The sequence below is a fragment of the Magnolia sinica genome, chromosome 3 (genome assembly GCF_029962835.1).
Source record: "Magnolia sinica isolate HGM2019 chromosome 3, MsV1, whole genome shotgun sequence".
Taxonomy (NCBI): domain Eukaryota; kingdom Viridiplantae; phylum Streptophyta; class Magnoliopsida; order Magnoliales; family Magnoliaceae; genus Magnolia; species Magnolia sinica.
The window spans coordinates 103473331-103494207 of record NC_080575.1 but is presented as its reverse complement, the minus strand read 5'-3'; the positions used below and the strand labels follow the sequence as shown (position 1 = coordinate 103494207).

At 39.0% G+C, this 20877-nt stretch overlaps 1 protein-coding gene and 1 long non-coding RNA gene across 5 annotated transcripts; both read left to right on the top strand.

Annotated features, from left to right (window-relative positions):
• The first annotated feature begins 3719 nt into the window (after positions 1–3719).
• Positions 3720–5047, top strand: LOC131240494 (glycine-rich cell wall structural protein-like). Of its 3 annotated transcripts, none has more exons than XM_058238757.1 (2): positions 3720–4456; positions 4487–5047. In XM_058238757.1, the coding sequence occupies exons 1-2, from the start codon at positions 3742–3744 to the stop codon at positions 4921–4923; spliced, it is 1152 nt and encodes a 383-aa protein (XP_058094740.1). In that variant the 5' UTR covers positions 3720–3741; the 3' UTR covers positions 4924–5047. The 3 variants fall into 3 exon arrangements, with proteins under 3 accessions (XP_058094740.1, XP_058094742.1, XP_058094743.1); XM_058238759.1 differs by having other exon boundaries at positions 3721–4324; positions 4388–5047; XM_058238760.1 differs by having other exon boundaries at positions 3727–4324.
• Positions 5048–17271: 12224 nt separating this feature from the next.
• Positions 17272–20634, top strand: LOC131240493 (uncharacterized). Of its 2 annotated transcripts, none has more exons than XR_009168783.1 (5): positions 17272–17539; positions 18786–19052; positions 19304–19375; positions 19891–20214; positions 20373–20634. It is a non-coding gene; the product is annotated as an uncharacterized LOC131240493 (long non-coding RNA). The 2 variants fall into 2 exon arrangements; XR_009168782.1 differs by having other exon boundaries at positions 19178–19375.
• The last annotated feature ends 243 nt before the right edge of the window (positions 20635–20877 follow it).

Below are 20877 nucleotides of genomic sequence, written 5' to 3'. Positions count from 1 at the left end.
AGGTGACCCGGACTCGGTCTCGGATCGGATCGAGTTCGGGTCAGGCCGTTGAGATTTCGGATCAGATCAAGTTGGACCTAATCCGTTCTGACTCCGTCCGATGCCCAGCTCTAATAGATGGTGTGAGGTACGCCAGCCAATCCGCTTCCCTTCCTTAAGGGGTTGTTGTGGACGCGGATTTCCTACGAAAGCCTTTCGCAGGAAGTTCCTGTGCAAGGATGCTGGGTGGGGCCCACCACCATGTTTGTGGGAAATATACTCCGTTCATCCATTTGGCGAGAGTTGGATCCAAAACTAAAGTAAACCACACCAAAGGGAAAATTGGGAAAAGAAATACCTACCATTGAAACCTTCCTCGGCTCCACCTTGATGTTTATATGCCGTCCAAAACGTTTATAAGGTAATTACCACAGGGATGAAGTGAAAAAAAAAAAGAAGAGAGCCTGAAACAAAGCTTTTATGATTATAAGAATGTTTCAACAGTTCTCACTGAATCCCCGTTGTTTCCTCTCGTGTGGCCCACTTGACTCTTTTATGCACCTCTTTTTTGGTCGCTTGTCCTAAAATGAGCTTGCCAAAGGGATAAACAGACTATATTTCCCACAAACATGGTGGTGGGCCCCACCCAGCTTCCTTGCGCAGGAACTTCCTGCGAAGGGCTTTCGCAGGAAATCCGCATCCGGTTGTTGCTAGCTTTCTATGGGGTCCACCTCAAACTGTGCAGCAAATGTGGGTTATGTTAAAAATGGGCCTCACATAAATAAGATAGATACAAAACTCATAAAATCATGCTTTGGGGCTCACCTGAGTAATGGCCTGACTTTTTGGTCAGTTGCTTCATCCAGGTGGGTCACACACAATGATCAGGTTGGATGCCATATAAATATTACGTTAGGCTTCACATATAAACCAACGGTGGGCATTCAATGTCATTTCCTGTGTTGTGGCCCACATGGTTCATGGATCGGGCTGTTATTTGGCCTCCGGCCCTAAAAGGGGGACATAACTGATGGACATGGTGATGTCTGGAACGGATCATGGATGTGAAATTTTCTAATATATGCATTTATGTGCGTGGACCATGAAAACGGACTATCCGGTGTAAAGTATGTATTGGAGCTCATGTATTAATAACCATTTCTGTAGGGTAAGTGTGTGTTTGGACTATGGATTACAACCTTAATGTCATGTAATGTAAAGGTGTCGTTATTATAGTTTTACCATGTTTGTTTATCCACGTAATTTTGTATGTTATTCAGCAATAAAATGCAGATCATATCATAGGAGACAGGTATAAGTATTTTAAAAATTATAATTTTACATAAAGTATTTGTAATAATGATAATTTTACATTATATTGTGTTGTAGAGATCTCTTATCTAAACATGTACATCAATGTTTTTTTTACATGTTGATTTGATATTATAATAATAATAATATAAAAGTGTTATCATCACAAGTTTACCGTTTATCTTAAAAAAATTAAGTATACCATTTCTATCCAAACATAGAAATTGTCTATCAAACTACTTGATTTTCATCTAATGGGTATTGTAATTTGTGATCATTACATTTTAAAATTACACTACAGTTGTAATCATTAATTTAAACAGACCCTAAAAATTTAACTATCCGACCATTGGATCAAAATTCGGTACAACCGAAAATTTATAGACTATACAATTGTAACCACTTAATCGGTGGCTTTTATTACCGTTTAGGATAGCGTACGACTCACATTACGGCCTGTATAACTCTAGCTACCTTATCGGTGGTCCTTCGTTACTGTTTAGAATGGAGTACAACCGGCATTTACAGATAGTATAAAAACTACCTAACCGATCGGTGGACTTTATTACAGACCATTTCCTGCTGCTGTCCCTGACAATCTGACCTGGCTACTGATTGTATGATCAAGGAAGGACAAAAAATAAATAAGTAAATAAATAAAGAGGAACTAGATCAACAAATTGTAAAACTATGACCCATCCAATATATGGTGCAGTGACTGTACTGTTCGCATTCAAGACAGCGTTGGCCAACTTAACTATGCCAATCGTTTGGATGGTTGTATAATACAATATGACTTTGGTTCATTGTAGTAATTCTAACTATGTATTAGAGGCAATGCATGATTGTTGGTTATCAAGAATACTTTTAATCCTTACCAAAAAGGAAAAAAAAAGATTTCTAATACATTAATACGGTCAACTAAAACAAGATAAACTTATTTTTCAGTGGCAACAAAAAAGACCATAAAAATTAGTAAAGACTTTCAAGGAAGGTGTTGCAATTTACGGCTCAAGGAAAAAGGAAATTAAATTTTGAACTTTCATATAGGGGAAAAAATGAATCTTTATAACCAAACATATAATAAAATGAATCCATGTGAACTCTTCACATTGGTGGGATTTTGGGAACACCCAAATGACCTCTCAGTGTAGGGTTTATCCTGAACCATTCACCCACAGGGTTGATGTACTTTTTCTCCCGAACCCTAGTTTTCAAGTACTTCCGGTTACTCAAGAGAGTCCCCAGCGACATCCATATGTGCATCTGGGTCCCTACTCGTGGCATAGAGGTAGACTCACAAGAGTTTCAACACAAAGGCCCTAGGTTCGAGAAACCATTGTAGTTTAAGTACATTGTGGTGCGCGCGCGCTTTATTCGTTAAAAAAAAAAAAAAAAAGTAAAAAGAAAAGAAAGAAAGAAAACATAACATGCATGCATTTGTATCTTCCTTTTCTATGATGCACGTGGCAAAAATGTCCATACAATGGGAGGCATGATGGTTGATACGCATGCACTCATAGATTGTCCCATGTGGAATATGAGTAACTCAAATCAAAACCGGGTAGATTGTGGGCCACATTCCGGATGGGTGATAAGATCCTGTCCTATCGAATTGGTTAACAGCTAATGGAGGGTTAAAAATGAAAATTAGTAGATACTATTTAAGTTCAATCAACAAATGCCTACTCACCCTAACAATAGGCTAGAAATATTCAATCATATGATAACGGCGACCTATCTACAGTGCCCTATTTAGACGGTTCAATTTGAGTCGAAGTGCATCCCACGCGAATATTTTCTGAATACATCCGTATGAACCATCATAATCTGCCAGAGTATCAATTAACTCCCCTTACATGAAAGGTGTCAGGAAATTATAAATGCAACCATGCGGGGTTCGAAGATGCTGGACATCCTTTTTCTTTTTTTTCTTTTTTTCCAAAATATATTTGAACCGGAGGTTTGCTCGAATACGATACGTGAGTACTTTAGCCTATGAACTTGGGTTATCTTCCAATGATCCAAACCATTCATGTGATAGTCTCATTTTGCGTGATGGAAAAGAAACAAATAAAAGCTTCTATCGGATCATTTCAACCTTTGACAGTTTGACTCTTTTGTTTTTAATATGAACAGTCATTATAACCTTTGTATAATTAATGTGTCGAAATATTCGATCTAAGAAGATTTTTTTGGCATCCTCCATCCATAGGGTGCCCTATCAAATAAACGGTTTAGATCGTTGAAGAAGGCTCAAATTTAACGGCTAGATGCCGGACTTATGTTGTTGTTACAGGCAGGAAGTGTTCGAGCAAACCTGTTTGGACCTCTGAAATCCATGCAAAACCATTCCAGCTTTTAGTCACTGAAATCAGTTCGCCAACTACAATAGCGCTCAACGATAAATGGATATTTAAGGGGACGTGCGATGACGGTTGGATACATTCAATGAATTTAAAGGGTCTCTCTCACGTAAAAATCTCTCATTGTCTCCGTATAAAATGCTCGTCCTCCGAGCTCAGAACATCAGAAGCCATTCCACTGTCACTGCAGCAATACAAGATGACACGTGGCGCTCGGAGAAGGCTTCTCCTTCTTTCTTTATTCTGTTTCAATGTTCTCGTTCTTGCTAGAGATATTGCAAAGGTGGCGGAGAAGGACGGCGTTGCTGGTGATGAGAAGTTTTTTGGCTTTGGTAAAGGAGGCTGGTTTGGTGGCGGTTTCGGTGGTGGGCTTGGTGGGGGCCATGGTCTAGGTGGTAATGAAGGAATTGGGCGTGGGTTCGTAAAGGGTGGTGGCATTGGCGGAGGGTTTGGAAAAGGTGGTGGGATTGGTAAGGGTGGTGGTGTCGGAGGAGGAATCCGCAAAGGCGGTGGACTTGGAGGAGGTCATGAAATTGGTGGTGGACATGGTAAGGGTGGTGGAATCGGTAAGGGCGGTGGAATTGGTAAGGGTGGTGGGCTGGGTGGTGGTGGTGGATTTGGCAAAGGTGGTGGAGTCGGTGGTGGAATTGGTAAGGGTGGGGGGGTCGGTGGTGGTGGATTTGGCAAGGGTGGTGGGGTCGGTGGTGGAATTGGTAACGGTGGTGGGTTAGGTGGTGGTGGTGAATTTGGCAAGGGTGGTGGAGTCGGTGGTGGTGGAATTGGTAAGGGTGGTGGGTTAGGTGGTGGTGGTGGAGCCGGTGGTGGGTTAGGTGGTGGTGGTGGATTTGGCAAGGGTGGTGGATTCGGTGGTGGAATTGGTAAGGGTGGTGGTGGTGGGGGTTTAGGGGGTGGCGGCGGCGGCGGCGGCGGCGGAGGCGGTGGCGGTGGCGGTGGATTTGGTAGTGGTGGTGGATTTGGAGAGGGAGGTGGAATTGGTGGCGGATTTGGTAAAGGCGGTGGTATTGGTGGTGGATTCGGTAAAGGTGGTGGATTTGGCGGAGGATTTGGAGGCGGCTCTGGAGGTGGTTTTGGTGGTGGGTTCGGCAAAGGTGGTGGTTTTGGAAGTGGAGTTGGAGGAGGTTCTGGAGGTGGGTTCGGTGGTGGATATGGTGGAGGTGGCGGCGGCGGCAGTGGAGGAGGCAGTGGGTTTGGAGCTGGTGGCGGATACGGAGAAGGTGGTGGTGGGGGGATTGGAAAATCTCCTTGAAGATAGAGTACATTGCATGGCCACTTTTTGTGCTCCCGTGTATTAAGAACTTGTTTGCTAATAAGTGTAATTTCTTGTAATAGATTATTCCGTTGGCAATGCCAAATAAATAGTGTGTTCTATATCTATATTCTGCATGGATTAATTACTTTATTTTATTTTATTTTCGATACACTCATTCAACTATTTTAAGTGTGTTTGGATGTCTTATTAGATTGGAATGCATATTAACTTGAAAAGAAAATTTCTCCGAATTTTTCCTTTCCACATATATATGATATGCGTTTATATAGTTTGACAGCTTTACATACAGTCACACGGTTTTAATATTTGAATATGATTTTATCATACCTGTCTTCCCAATTACCGTCCCTCAATCTCAGTAGCTCTAATAAGACTCGTAGCTTGTTAGGAATAAGCCGAAATCTTCTGGAATAGAGACTTTTAGTGAATATATCCATCCACAAGTTAATTAGCAGTAGAAACAAAGGAGACATCAGAGAGGCGATTTGCAACTCATTCCCATGTGAAAATGCAGTCAATCTCAATGTGCTATTTATTATTATTATTATTATTTTCAAGAACGCTACCTACAATTTTATTACAGAAAAGAAAAGCCATTTGCAGCAGAATGAGGGGGAGACAAAACTCCATACCCCAAAACGAAACCAAAAAGAGACTCGGGCCCACTTATCATATACCCAACACTGTCCTCGCATAGGGACAACTCCCCTCTAAGGCTGCCCAGACCTACCTTGCCCCGGAAGAGGGCTGGTCAAATAGACAGCCAAAGATTTAGAGAAAAGAAGGAATTTCCTTTTGGACGGAGAGCTACTACCCATACTAGCTAAACCATCCGCTATATTGTTGGCTTCCCTCGGTGCAAAACTAACGAAGATACTCGTGTCTATTCAATGTGTGCTAACCAATCCTACAAACTCACTACCTGAAAAACAACCAAAGTCAACGGCTGTGTTGTGGTTTTTCTGACAGTTTTTAGCCATAAACGAATCACCATAAATGGCGACAAACAAAATTAAGGGTGGACATTCAATATTCCTAAGATGATCAACTCAAAGTAGGTCATCCCTCTACTTAAAATTTGCATGGCTCGATTAACATGAATACAAATCAAATTATCAAATACATAAACAAAATGTATAATCACTTAATACTACAGCGGGGTATATCAATTAAACACGGGTGAATCCACAAGAACTAATGAATATTAAAAAAAAATAATTATATATATATATATTAACAACACTTATCAAATATCATAAAAAAATTTAATAATAGGAGTTTCATATATTGCTCAGGCATTTTATCAAACACGTGGACTACCAACAACCTATAATATTAGAGTTTATAATAATAAAGTAATTTTAGCATAAATAGCATATGCATATTATAAACAATTAAAATCATTATCTATCACTATTAAGAGTTGATAAAATGAAAGCTACAAGAATGGTCCACAACTTAAGAGGGTTTCACGTAACCTAATCGCGTTTAAAGTTATGGTTTTTGGAGAAATACATCAATTTCTAATCAAATCAAAGGAAACTTAAGTAAGATTTATAAAATCTAACATGAAATAATTTAAGTAAGAGGCAAGAAGCATTTCTTACTTCCGATCGCGCGTAGGGGTGGATTCGACAAAGGAAAACAATAATAGTTTGGGTTTCGTTAAAGAAATTCCGGTGTAAGAAAACACCAAGGACGATCTCTTTCTCTATTCCTCTCTCTCTTTTTCCCTTCATCTCTCCTTCTTCCCAATTTCTAGGACAAATTCGTGTAGGGAGGGGATGTGAAATGAAATGGTATTTATAGTTCTAGATTTTGCACAAATGGTCTCAATGGCCCTTTTGTTTATTATATTAACCCTAAGGGATATTGTTTCCAACCAATGGGACCCAACGAGAGGTGTACGAGTCAGTATAAGTCATGGTATCACCATCCCATTAGGCGATTTATGTTTGTATACAACTATTCGATAATTGGACGTGTCAATCAATCAGGAAGGCCCTAACTTAGATCGGGTTTATAACTATATAGATGTGAGCATGATAATAATATCAATCAGTGTCATAATTTTGATTAATAGCTAATAGTCCAAAAGGCATAACTTTGACAAAGACCGAATATTGACAATTAACTCCTTTTTTTTTTCAAACGCAGACAATTTCCATATATATTAGCAAAATTTACATGATTCGGGTTTCCCAGGCGAAAAAGGACCCGGGAAACCTATCATAAAAGGACCTTAGAAAGGACACAAAATCTAAAATCGCACCAGACCACCCTGAAAGAGCCGCAAACCAAATTAGGGTTTGATGGATCCTAGACTGACCTTGTCCAGGAAAAGAAGGCCTCTAACTAATGGGGAAAGGGCGCCGTGAGGAGACGAGAGGTTTGCTCTTTACTACCCAGCCTCGCCATTGCATTCGCAGGAGCGTTGCTTTCCTTAAGGATGTGGGCGAACTTCACTTGCCCCGTAGCCGCCATTTGGCGTATTTTGGAAATCCAACATCTCCACTTCCAACCTGGAGAGGCCGCCCCAACCAGGAAATCTATGAGGAGCTGAGAGTACGACCGACAATTAACTTAAGTTCATAAGTAATTTCAAAAATATTCATACATCTCATGCAATGGCCTTATGAGTCCAAGTTGAGCGATTGGATATGCAATCTTGGCTTGATGTCCCACGAAGGATGTTATGCCAACTGAGATGAACGTCTTTCTATAGTCTCAGATTTAGTGGTCCATTAACGAGCTGTTTAAAGCTTGTTAATATAATCAAGGTATTTCTGAAATAAATTAGGTAATGAGATTTCTTGTGTGTAATGATGAAGGTTTGTATTAGCTAAGTTCATAGAGTGAACTATCTGTAACTAACGGAAATGGTGATCCGATCATAATCACCATAAACTATTGGTTCTTAGGCTAAAAAAGTAATTGGGTCAGTGAGTGACAACATAAGCTAATTATAGTGAAAAAAATTCAAGATTTTTTTATATCCAAATAGTAAAAATCCGGGACGTTACAGTGTTAAATTCGTTTTTATTATTGAATCAATGTATAAATAAAATTTCTTAGAAAATTTTCTCTCATGGATTCAAGGATTTATCGCTCAAGGAAGACAGTGATCAATCTCATCACGTCCTCCCCCGCGTCAGTGGTATAAGAGAGAGGTTTTTCCTTAGATCGTTGGCTTCTAACGACGGGTTAGGCATGATTCCATGGACGGTGCTCTAAGGAGTTATATCCTTTAATAGTGACAACTTTTGAGGAAGCGCAACAAGAGTATCGACAAGAAATGTAAGGGTTGTAAGCTGCGTTGATCGCATGACGAATGCCTTAGAGTAACTCCGTGTCACATGACAATGCCGGTGGTGAATCGTAGAATCACACCTGAGGATGTGGGATTTAATGACGAGGAGATCAATAACGTGATCCTTTAACATCTTAGACGAGGCAGTGACTGGGTAGATCGGGTATATTGAAAATTCAAGATGAAAGTCGATCTTCCTAACTTTGATGGCCAACTTCATATTGAGGATTTTCTTGAATGACTTTATGAAGTTGAGCGATTCGTTTACTATATGGATATTTATGGAAAAAAAATGGTCGAGCTTATGGCTTACAAGTTGAATGATAGAATTTTAGCTTGGTGGCAACAATTTTAGCTCATGCGGACAAGATAAATGAGGGCGCCAATCCACACGTGGTCGTGGATGAAGCAGTTGTTGTGCATTCTGTCACGCCCCAAACTCAGAAACCGGGCTCACAAAATTTTCAATTGCCGAATCTGGCGCCGACAGCCTCCGTAGTACCCTATTCTCAGCTCCCGACATCTATACACCAGGTTCCGATCCTAGAATCCTACAATGAGGATTTCAAGCATGATTTTGATTCAGTATAAGCATAACCATAAGTATAACCCATGAACAATAACCACAAGAACGCCATCACAAAATCCACTATGATAAAAAACTTTGAGTACAATGCGTATGAAAGGGAAATACAATATAATGAAAGTAACAAAAATTCCAGAAGCTCGGTTACACACTCTAACTGCGGCGAGGCTATGGCTGCGGCCTAGCGTTACCTGCACGTATCAATCGTGCATAGGCTTATAGAAAGCTTAGAGAGTGGTGTAAGTGTGTACGCAATATGAGTGTGCTCAGAATGCAAAGTCAGAGTAATGTGGAATCATGCTACTGAGTACATAAATGCAAGCAGCCATACCAAGGCTATGCGGTGCAGCAAAATATGAATGCTATCGGTCATGCCACAAGTGGTAGTGGTAATAATAATTCACGTTGTTAATAACTTAAAAGGCCCGCCGTAGCATTTATTTCCCATCCAAACTGTGCATAAGATCACAAAGACCTCAACAGTGAGGAAATAAATACCACATTAATTCAAAACTTCTGTAACCCAAAAGGGGTTTTAATGGTGGGGGCTCAATCCATTGTTTTCTGTGGTGTGGTTCACCTGGTAGCTAGATTTGTCTTACTTTTGAGTCTCAAGCCTTGAGATGAGTCTACCAAATGGATAGACGGTTTGGATGCAACACATGCATCAGTGGCTGCTCAAAGCTTCTGCCCATCCCGGCAGATGGGTGGACGGTTTAGATATGACACATGCATCATGGTGGATCCGTGCTGCACCCAGCATGTTACCAAGGTGGGCCCCACGTCCACACACAGATGGACGGATACAGCACACGCATCATGGTGGGGCCGTGCTTGGCACGCCAGACCCACCATGATATTTTATTAATATATAATATTATATTATATAATATGTATACACACACACACATACTCATGAGAGGGGGGGTGAGATGCTGGGCGCTGACAGCCTGATGGTAGGCCCCACGTATGGATGGTTTGGATGTATACATCATATGGTGGGGCCCACATATGCCAGCGTCCAAATGAATGGACGGTTGGACAAAAATGCACACATCAAGTGGCCCGTCTAGATCCACAGTCCCGATTAACCAGGGTCCCACTTGGGAGTGGCTGCCCACCATATCTTTTAATATAAAATATTATATTTATATAATAACATATATCATAATATAATATATTATATATATGTGTGAGTGTGTGGGAGGGTGAGACTATCAGCGCTGTCAACGTCCAGCCTCTCTCTGTGGACGGACGGTCTGATGGTAGGCCCCACCTACATGGACGGTTTTGATGCAACACATGCATCATGTGGTGGGGCCCACACTCACCAGCTTGGTGACGTCAGTACACACACCCCATGCCAGTCGCCCTTGCTAGGGATCGACACCAAGACCTCAAGTGCTGAAACGAGGTATCTCCACTCTTTCTTCTTCTTCTTCTTTTTTTTTTTTTTTTTGTCTTAACTCTTCGTTAGTATTAGAAAAAAACAATGCAGGGGAGTTGTTTGTTAAAATGCCAAAGAGATGTGATTTTGTGGAGAATTTAGGATCCGCTTAATGCATGACACGGATCTTGTGTAAGTGTGCCCCAACTAACCTCTTAAATATTCCAAGGTATAATTTTTTTGGATTCTTATTCAAGAATAAGACTGATAAGAGTGGTTGAAATTCTTATTTTGGTATAATCTTTTTGTGTCATATGGTTGAAGGCGTGATTGGAGCTTGGCTGGTGGCTGTGTTAGTAATTGTATGTAGTTGGTGCTTGGCTGGTGGATTATTTGAAGGGTGCTCTTTGGAGGCCAAGCTATTTGATATAGCTCCTGCTAGTGACTGAAGTTGCAGCGGCTTCAGCATTAGCTTCTGCTGGGAGTAGTCCCTCGGAGTTTTAACATATTGAAGCAAGACATGGAACTTTGAAGGACTTTGTTAGCCCTTTTGAGAGGCTATGCATGCTGGCCTTCTTAAATGGTAAGCCTCTTGAGAGGCTATGCATGCCAATCGTTGATCATACCCAATCATTAAGTGCTGAAGACCGAAATTCACAAATAAAAAAATTGAGCTGAACTATGATGGAACTGTGAAGCATTTTGGACTCAATATCAAGAGTCTAATCGAAGGAGTTGCAATGTAATTGCTATCCCAGGTATGGTTTTGGATTCTTCTGATGTAGAGCGGGTCGCGGATAGTTTTAACATATGGTTAGCTACAGATTCTTTCATGTTTATCTCGATGTTTTCACTTCTTATTGTACATTCATCATCTCCAAGTTTTACTTCCCATCGATATTCAATCATCTTATTATGGCTTAATTGATTGAAACTCAACATCAGCTGCTTTCTTTTTCTTCCTAATTTCTCTAATAATCAATGTGTTAAATTAGTGTTATAATGCAATTTACTTCAAGTTATCTTGTGCTTGAATATTTTACAGGTTTGAGAGGAAGCTGAAAAATACATATGATCAGATACATTTCGGCAGGCTTGCATATTTATCTCCATCAATACATTGTTGGCACGCCGCACGTGTATTGACCTGTATATGGGTTGTTTTTTTTTTTTTTTAATATTCCTCCCCCAATATGAAGACTTGGTAAAATTTAATTTTGTAGATGTTTTAAAACCCAGATTGGACTGTTGTCAGAGTCCGTCAGACCATTTGGACGAAAACCTGAAACTAAAATGGTCTGGGTCACCTTAAAACCTTGTATGCTATTTGATAATGTTTTAAATAAATAAATATAAGTAACTACATCTGTCAAAGCTCAAAACCACAACTTTCTTGAAAATCCATTACTCTTAACCATCATGCTAACAGCAGATTGGCTATTAGTTCTCTCTGCCTTAAATGATTTTGAGTGAAGTAGATTAGGCATATTAGTCATCATGTGCTGCTGGAGTATCAAATAACTTCCTTGTGCACTGTTTGGTATGATTTGCTTCACCAACATTTCTAATTGGTGCCGTGATGTGTATGATGTGTGAATAAAATGCATGTGTCTGATTTTTGTTTTTGGATATCTATAGGCCCAGAAGAATGTCAGCTGAAATCGGGTTGGTCAACGAGGCACAAGATATGTGTCGGGAAAGCTAGAGGTTTGGCATATCTCCATGAAGAATCAAGATTGAAAATTGTTCACAGAGACATCAAAGCTACCAATGTACTGTTGGATAAGGATCTCAATCCTAAGATACCTGACTTTGGTTTGGCAAAGCTTGTAGGATGGCCTTTGATGGTTGCTGTCCCGATTGCAAATTCCCAGGCAATGACTGCCCACTAAGTGAGTTCATGCAACTCCTGTCCCTTCCTGGCAAGAGCTTCATGCTTTGTTTTCCCCATCATTCATCAAAATCATGAGCTTCCTTTAAAATGTTATAAATAGTTCTCTGTTCATGCATCAAGTGATATCAACGAATACTCATATAGATATGTTTTGTTTTAGTTTTGAAAATATATCATCAAGTGGGTACTTTTGTAATCCAGTTGTCTTGGCCATATTACATTCTAAATCTAATAATGCCTTTTAATGTTAACATAATTAATATTTTGCACATTCTACGTATAATAGATTCTGCACCTGTTGCCCATAGGAAATTTTTTAATGGAATGTGCACCTTCTACATATAGAAGTTACTACTAAATGCTTCAGCAGCCAGCCAGGTGCCAAATCCTAATGATGATTGTCCAATTGATACATAGTCCAACAAAAAAGAATGTAAGGAAAAAAATTGTCTTGATGGATATTTGTTTTATCTATTCGCTTTGGTTTTGAATAGAACTATGTTGATGATAAAAAGAACACAAGCAATCAGTCACTGAATGCTTCATCCATGGCCCTAAAAACCATTGCCAAAGATTTCATTTAGCTATAGATATAACCCACTACATGAGTTTAAGTGGCAATAAAGAATCATGCACCAGTTGTTAGATGTTATGAGCATTCCAAGTTCCTTAGGTGGATCAGATGCACTACCATTGAATCATGTTTGAGATAACAATGGGGCTTCCCCATTTCTTACGGTGATTTTGGACCAGAAAAATGAGAAAACATCCCAGTTAATGGGGGCTCCATTTCAGCTTTCAAAAACCAAATGTACTGAGCACACATCTGAAGCCCTGCCTAGTGTCAATTATAGTTTTGGTGGTACAATGAGACTGCCAGAAGAGGACTTCCACGTAGCAGATTTCTTATCATTTAAAAGTATAATAATACTTGGATGGTGAACTATATACTATATAGCTTAAGGTGGTATTGTACAATTCTCAGATCAAGTATCTGTATGGTACACTTGGGCCTGCAGTTTCTACAAATGTGTGCCCATGGTTCAGTGATCCAAAATGCTAATGATGGGTAACACAGAGGATGGTCTATGCATCAAAAGTTTTGCGAACTGTGAGATCCTAGCTGTTGAGTCCGTGGTCCTGTTTTAGCTTAATGTAGACAATTGCTGTATTTCTCTTCTGATTATTTGCTGGAGACATATAGAATGGTTAGAATCTTTAGATTCTGTGAAATTTTTATGCAAACATCAAATGGATATAGAGCTATGCCTTCGCAGGCTCGGTTGGATAGGAAATGTATCTTTGATCTTTGAAGCTCACACCAATTTTCATTTGTGTAAATGTATCAAACAGAGAGACTTGTTTTGTGCTAGTGATGAATGTCTCTGTACAAGACCCATGTCAGCAGGTGAATTGTGTTAATGTATCTTTGATCTTTGAAGCTCACACCAATTTTCATTTGTGTAAATGTATCAAACAGAGAGACTTGTTTTGTGCCAGTGATGAATGTCTCTGTACAAGACCCATGTCAGCAGGTGAATTGTAGCATCTAAGAAGGCTTCACTCTTCCTTTTTTTTTGTAAATGCATGGTTTGCTTCTCTATATTTAGAGTGTTATTTTATAGTTAACCTCAACTGTTTGTACCAGGTAAGTATTGTAGGAGAAAATATTGTGTGCTCTATCTGAAGACTTGAGTATGACTACTTCATCGCAGATAGGAGAGCCATTGTCCGCAGATAACGTTGTCAAAAATTGTGGTTTTGAATTTAATTAGGGTGTTGGAAGGAAAAGACAATCAGCAATAAAACTGCATCTAAAGAAGTCTACCTCCCATGAAGAAAGAGAAAAACATGGTTCATTTCTTGTTCTTTAGACCATGATTCATTTTTGCATCATTTTGCAAATGCTACGATTTCAAATCCCATTTTTGCATAAAAAATCAGGAAAAAATTCATCTTAATTAGTTGAAAATTTGCCCATGTATGAAAGCATTCACAGTTAGATAGCAATTCCTTAAAGTGTATAGAGTAGACCTTTCATTGTTTCAAGTTGACTGGAAAAACACTGCTTTATATCAAGCTTGCAGTCATACCAAGTGCCATGAGGATCAGCAACACCAGGTGCCAAAATGTTACTGATTATACATATGCTTGCTGGGCTCCTTTTGGTTGATCAATTAGAAAATTAGAAAAGAACTTTACTATAAAAAAGAGCTTTACTGATATTTGGTGAAGAAGAAAAAGCGATTCCAAGTTGGGCATATTGTCCCAAATCATCAAATTGTTACTGTATTACACATTGCACCATACGCAGAATATCCCAAATCACAAGTCAGGTACACTCACTTCCCAAGTTCTTTGGCCATTTATCAAACTTTGTACTATCATCATCATCATCATCATCTAAGCTTTATCCCAATTAATTGGGGTCAGCTAGATGAATCCTGTTCTGCCATGCCACCCTACGGGCCATACCTTCAGTTAGACTGATTATACCCCAAACACTTTGTGATATAAGTTTTAAATTAATATCAGCATAAATATATATAGCTGAATAATAAAAATCCCAGCAAGCAAAGGAAAAGGTGAATTATGGCTGTCTTAATGAACTGAGACAGAACCTTTGCATTGGTCATTTCACTAAGAAAAAAGAAGATAAATTTCTTTCAATTATTTGGAAATTGATGGTATAGGTCGACCGCTTCTAAGGAACTGTTGGTAGCTGCAAAAGTTCTACAGTTGGTGATTGTCTTTCAATTTTCTCAATCTTTTTGGGGAGGAGCTTATTTAGTATGACGATGTATTTGTAGGTGACATCCCTTCCAAGGAGCGAGTATGAAGAAGATGTTTATATCAATAACCACACAACTGTTTAGGGTTCAAGGTGGAAGGATCATCAATGGGGCTACAAATGCTACAAGCAAATTATCCGGAACAGCTACTGTACAGGCTCTGCTGGAATTGAGGCCGTTGAAGCTGCTGCTGATCTCATGAAGGCTAATATGGCTCGTAATTAAAGAAGCTACAGAAGGTTAGTAGAAGAGACTAGTGAATGTGGTTTTCCTAAAATATCATCCAGGATCTGAATTACATTTATCATTTCATTCTAATTGATTGTTATATTTCTTGTTGGTCTCTGGCCATCCATTTAACTGATGCCTGAGTTATGTCGTATTGTGATTGGCATACAATCACCATTAATCAACTTTCCTATGCAAATCGTCTATTATTTCCATGTCTTTCTCTAGAGTACTCAGGCTTGGAGATGCCAGTGTTGTGGAGGTTATTACTTTTAGAGAAGGCGTTAAGAATTTTTTTGTGGGCAAGATTCTCTGGCCCATTGATCATGAAAGGGACTGCAAGAATGCCATCCCTTGGGCCTCTTGTGCTTATGACATTGGAGACTCTCCTTTGTGTTCAGTGAAGTTCAGGACATGGACTCCAAGATAAACATTTCATTTCTCCATTTGGGGAGAGTGGCTAACTATGCGTTGCTGACTCTTTGGTGAGAGAGGGAGGCTCTTTGCACTGGGAATTCTTTCCCCCTGAATGTTTTCCATTTTTTATTAACAAATCTCTCTCTCTATCTCTCTCACACACACACACACACACACACACGCGCGCGCGTGCGCGCACACACACACACCCTCCATCTCTCTCTCCAAAAAAGTTTTCTTTTGTACCTACTCCATGCTGTCTTTCTCAACAACGGAAGTTTCTGCAATTTTTATCATATGATTGTCCTGTTCATACACTAACATGTCTGCATCATATAAAGAAGCCCGCGACAGTGGAAGAGAAAAGGCTTGCTACATGGGGAACTGATGTTCCTGAGGATTTGGTTCTTGACCAAAAGCTACTTGTTGAAGCCCACAAGAAGGTAATTTTTGCTATCTGCCTGACATGTGATGATGCAATGTACAAACTGTGGATTTGCAGTCAAGAGCATATCAGGGTCAGCTTGGCTCTATCAGTTTTTTTTTTTTTTTTTAAATAAAGAAAGTAAACTTGTCTTGGCTCTATGGAAACTGTGGTTGAAGTTGTAATTTTGTTTCTTAAATTCAATTGAGCACTTGAAAGTGTCAACCAAGTACATGGAACAAAAAAAAATCCCTGGTAAAGTGTTTAAGTTGTAATTTCGTTTCTTAAAATTCAATTGAGCACTTGAAAGTGTCAACCAAGTACATGAAAAAAAAAAAACCCTGGTCAGGCAGTGATACTCCAAATATCAGATTAGATCATAAACCTTTGGATCTGAAACTCTCAATTTAGTATTTGACCAAACCAAGTTTCGAGTTATGTAACCTCTTGAGAGATTTTCAGCAGTTACCTTGTGTTTAATTATGGTTGGACTGGAGGATGAAAGAAAGAGGGAAGAGAGAGATGAAAGAAAGAGAAAATACAATGTGAAGTGGAATCATGAGGTATATTGCCTTTATTTGATCGGTCAATGCAATTGTGAAATACTTTCTATTTTTGTGCCATGTGGTTTTTATATCATGTTGTGTGTACAGGTGATTGTGGAGGACATGGAGGCTTATGGGGCATGCCCATCCACAGTTGGTCCCATCAGATCAATGGTCTGGTTCACCAATCCTGATCAACATGTATGAAATTGGAAGCGTCAGGAAATAGTACGTCCGCAAATGTTCTGGAAGCTATTTATTTTTTTTATTTTTAATGATATTTTATGAAAACCAAAAAAACAAAAAACTTGAAAAATCTCCCAAGAAATTTCAAGCCAAGAAATTCCCAAGAATGCGATTGTTTACTATACCGACTACTCATTCCAATAGTTTTAGGTTCCATTTGGATGCATAGAAAAAAAAAGGGGGTGTTTGGAGACCAAACACTTGTATCAATCCCAAATAAGGCTTGTTTGGAAACACACCCCAAAATGTTGGTTTAGAGCTAACTGATAGGTGCCAAAACGATGTTACAGAATTGGCAAGTACCATGGACCCTGCTTCTCAGGATTGAAAAACCTGTGTGTAATGTTGAAGGACCTGGGCTGCCTGTCATGTAATTCCTCTGGCTTGTTAATGGTTTATAAAAAAGACAGTTATTTTTTTTTTCTTGTTTATAATTCCTCTTGCTTGTTAATGCTTGTTGAAGGTTTCCTCTTTCGTGAATGGTCATCTTTTCATGTGTTGCTCAATGTCCTAGACACTTACCGTTTCTGAAAAGTGGGGAGGAAAAGATTGTAAACACATGAATTTTGACTGTGTTTCCTTATTGTTTCTGAAATTTTGCTTGTGTTTCACCCACTACACTTTTTTTTTTACTCCTCACATGGTTGATAATCTTCATGATTTTGTTTGACTTGTAATGTTTTCGATCTGATGTGTAATCTGTATTCCAGTAGACATGTCTGAAGGAGTGCTGCGAGCTCTTTCTCTGCAAGCATTAGGCCTGGTACTTGCCAATTCTGTAACATCGTTCAATACGTCGCTTTGCAATTTTATATAGCCTTCCTCTTACATCACAATTTAATCTTCGCACTAGAGTTTATGGATATTTAGTGCTGGCCCATTGTTCCTGCTTGTAGATATTGTCTAAGTATAAATACTCTAGTTGATGTACTCTGATTTTTCACTTCTATGTTAGAATTCATATTGAGTGGACTGTTCATGCAAATTTTTGTCATGTTAAGACAAGTTTGCTGGACTGAATGCTGATTTAACTATTTATGACTTGATTAGAAAAGAAAAGGAAAAAAAAAAATAATTACAAAAAGATGAAAGTGGCCATCAGTCAGGGGTTGGAAACTAAATTATGATGGTTCTCATTCGAGCTCGAAATGGTGGTTATAAGAAATGACATGGGTGAATTCTGGTCTCTGCGAGTGCTTGAAAGCCATGCCAATCCAACCATCAAGTGGGCCTCCACTTCGTTTGGAGGTTTCGGATGGTTGCCCATTGTTTTCTTTTGTGTGGCACACATGATGATTGTATGGGCATGATCTTTGGGCCATTCTATTTCATGGTGGTACAATCCTATTGGATGGATTGGATTGGATGACTGACACACACCAAGGTGGGCCCCAGCACAACTAGTTGTACATTTTTTCATTATAGTCTTGACAATCAACATTATCCTTTGCTTCAATTTGATCTTTTGAGGAAAATAAACTGTGATGATCGTGTGGGCCATTTTCAATAATTCATCTATAGCTTTGATGAGAAGAAATATGGTTAGTTGCATGTTGGATTGATGCATGTGGTAAGATTGACTATATTTTTCAGCCAAGGACAAGATATCTGCTTGTCTTTGTCGAAAGTCAAATTTGGGTGCATTTAATTTCCATAATACTGTTTCTTTGCTGATGATTTCTGCTACCATCTTATTGATCTCTTCATGGTGATTTTTGTGAGGTTTATTTATTCATTGTGGTTTTCCTAGGTTTTCATCAATTGCCAATGTGGGCCACATTTAAATTATAGAAATACAATGACGACCATGACTTCTTGCCAATGGATGCAAGTTTTTCTAATTGATGGATCTACATCATTTTTGTAGCCAGCTTTTGACCTTAGGGGGTGCATATGTGTATTTGTGTGATGTTTTGTAAACAGAATAAATTACTACATTTTGTTGTGTAAATGGACAAGTCACTCATGGCACTCTTTCACCATTTATTTTTTCTTGCTGGCTGAAATAGGGTGTTGATATTCAACTTGGGATGGCAATCGATAGTACAAAGGCTACACTAGCAGTGAAACGGAGGCTTGCCATGGTGAAGTACTGGCATATCGCTTGCCAATGTTTCAGATTCATCTAAAACCAAAGGTCCTATCCATTGAATATTATATAAATGATTATGATTGTCTTGTCATGTTATTTCTTTTTCAGGATCTTGATTGGAAAATGGATCTGTTTCAGTTAAAAGCAAGTTTGATGATAAAATAGAGGCCGCTTCAGCTAAAATGTACTTCCATTATTATCAGTACCCATGCCATGTTGCTTTTTCTTATCTTCTTCTTCTTCTTCTTCTTCTTTTATTTATTTTTATTATTTTTATTTTTTTATTTTTATAATTTAATGAATAACAAGGATTTATTAGAAAAACAAGTGGAGATACAACCAGCAAGAACTAAAGATCCTTCAAAGAGAAAAAAGGTACTTGCATCTAGTTAAACCATTACTAGCTTGTTTGACTATATCCCTATTTGCTTGCAGGTTATACAATGAGACTATAAGCTGAGTTCATATTCTTTGAATTCTGTTTCTGCACACTTTCTCGCAGAGCAGGTGAGGGCTATCCTTTTGTTCTATTCTTCTACATAGAGATATTATCATGAATTATTCGCTACAAGCTCTTTAGAGCAGTACTTCCCATCAGTGGCTCAGAGTGATGTGATTGCCAATATTTGAATCAAGCTCTTTTGGACTTTGTTTCATTGACCGTTGTAGGCTTCCCTTGTTTCCATATATTATTGTCAATCCAGCAATCTCCTTAGGTATGACACCATGGAAGTGGTACATTAAAACAGAACTGTTGTTAAGCCAGGCTGGTCCATTCATCTAGCAGGGTAGCATGTTTTTAAGGATAATGGTAAGAAATTAGATGAAACAATGGTTATATTCAATGCACTCTTGTGAAATACCTGATGATGGACCTTGATTTTTTAGCCAGGCATTGTTCACAGTGATTAACTGCTGATGGCCCAGCTATCCCCCACTATATATGAACCCCACCTACTTTGTAGCCTTGATATTTGGTTCTATGTTCTTGATTTTGTCAGTGATTTTGCTGATGATGGCAGGTGGTCTGGTGTTTACTGATAGAGTCGTTCCCAGAATCGGCCCTGAATGAACAGGCAGGCAAGATGTTACCTAAGAATTACGAGGAGTGTGCAAGGCATGCCAGGTAAGGCCCCACCAAGACTGGGAGCAAGATGGATTCACTCATTTTTATACCCGACCTTGTCAAAACCACAAAGTCTGAACAGTCTGTTGCTGTTGTTGGGAGAGAACCATTGCCAGTTTCTCAGTCAGAAGAACAGAAATTTATTGAACAAGAAACAGGCAAGGAAACTGAGATTGAGCCTAAAAATGCAAGCGTTCAGAGGCCAGTTGACCTTTATAAGGTATACCCTGATTTCTTCTTCCAACATATAATTACGTTACTTGCATGCATATATTTTACCCATGGGTGCATGTGCATGCATGCTTTTGATTTATGGTCAGCACTGACGGTCAATATACTGCATCTTCCATTGACATGCTAAACCCAATCTTGTTTCAGGAACCCATTATGCTGCAGTTGTTGAGAACCGTACAGATTTCCATGGTCGTGTGGTGGTTGATGTTGGTGCTGGTAGTAGTATTCTTTCATTATTTGTTGTGTAAATTACTACATTTTGTTGTGTAAAGATGTTGTGGGTGGAAGGCTAGGAAAGGAAGACATTTGTAGTTTGTTTTAGTAAATTAATTGTTTTGTTGATATTGTGCTGATTATTGTCTTGATGAATGTTAAATGGGTGAAATATGTACAGGTTCAATCATTTGTTGATAGAAAAATGAGGTTAAAAAACTAGCCTTAGTTGATGCCAACAAAGGCTAAATCCATCTTTAGTCTCAGTTTTGCCTCAGTTACCTAAACTGAGACTACAACTCCCGTGGCTAAAGGCTTTAGCCTTGGTTATTGAGAACCGAGGTTAAAAAATAGATTTAGCTTCAATTGGAGGCAACTGAGGCTAAAATTTGGATTTAGTCTCAGTTGGAAACAATGGAGGGTAAAATTTTGATTT

Coding starts and splice junctions, on each gene's coding strand:
- LOC131240494 (XM_058238757.1), top strand. CDS start 3,742: ATGAATTTAAAGGGTCTCTCTCACGTAAAAATCTCTCATTGTCTCCGT. Junction 4,457..4,486: donor TGGTAAGGGTGGTGGGTTAG/GTGGTGGTGGTG, acceptor GTGGTGGGTTAG/GTGGTGGTGGTGGATTTGGC.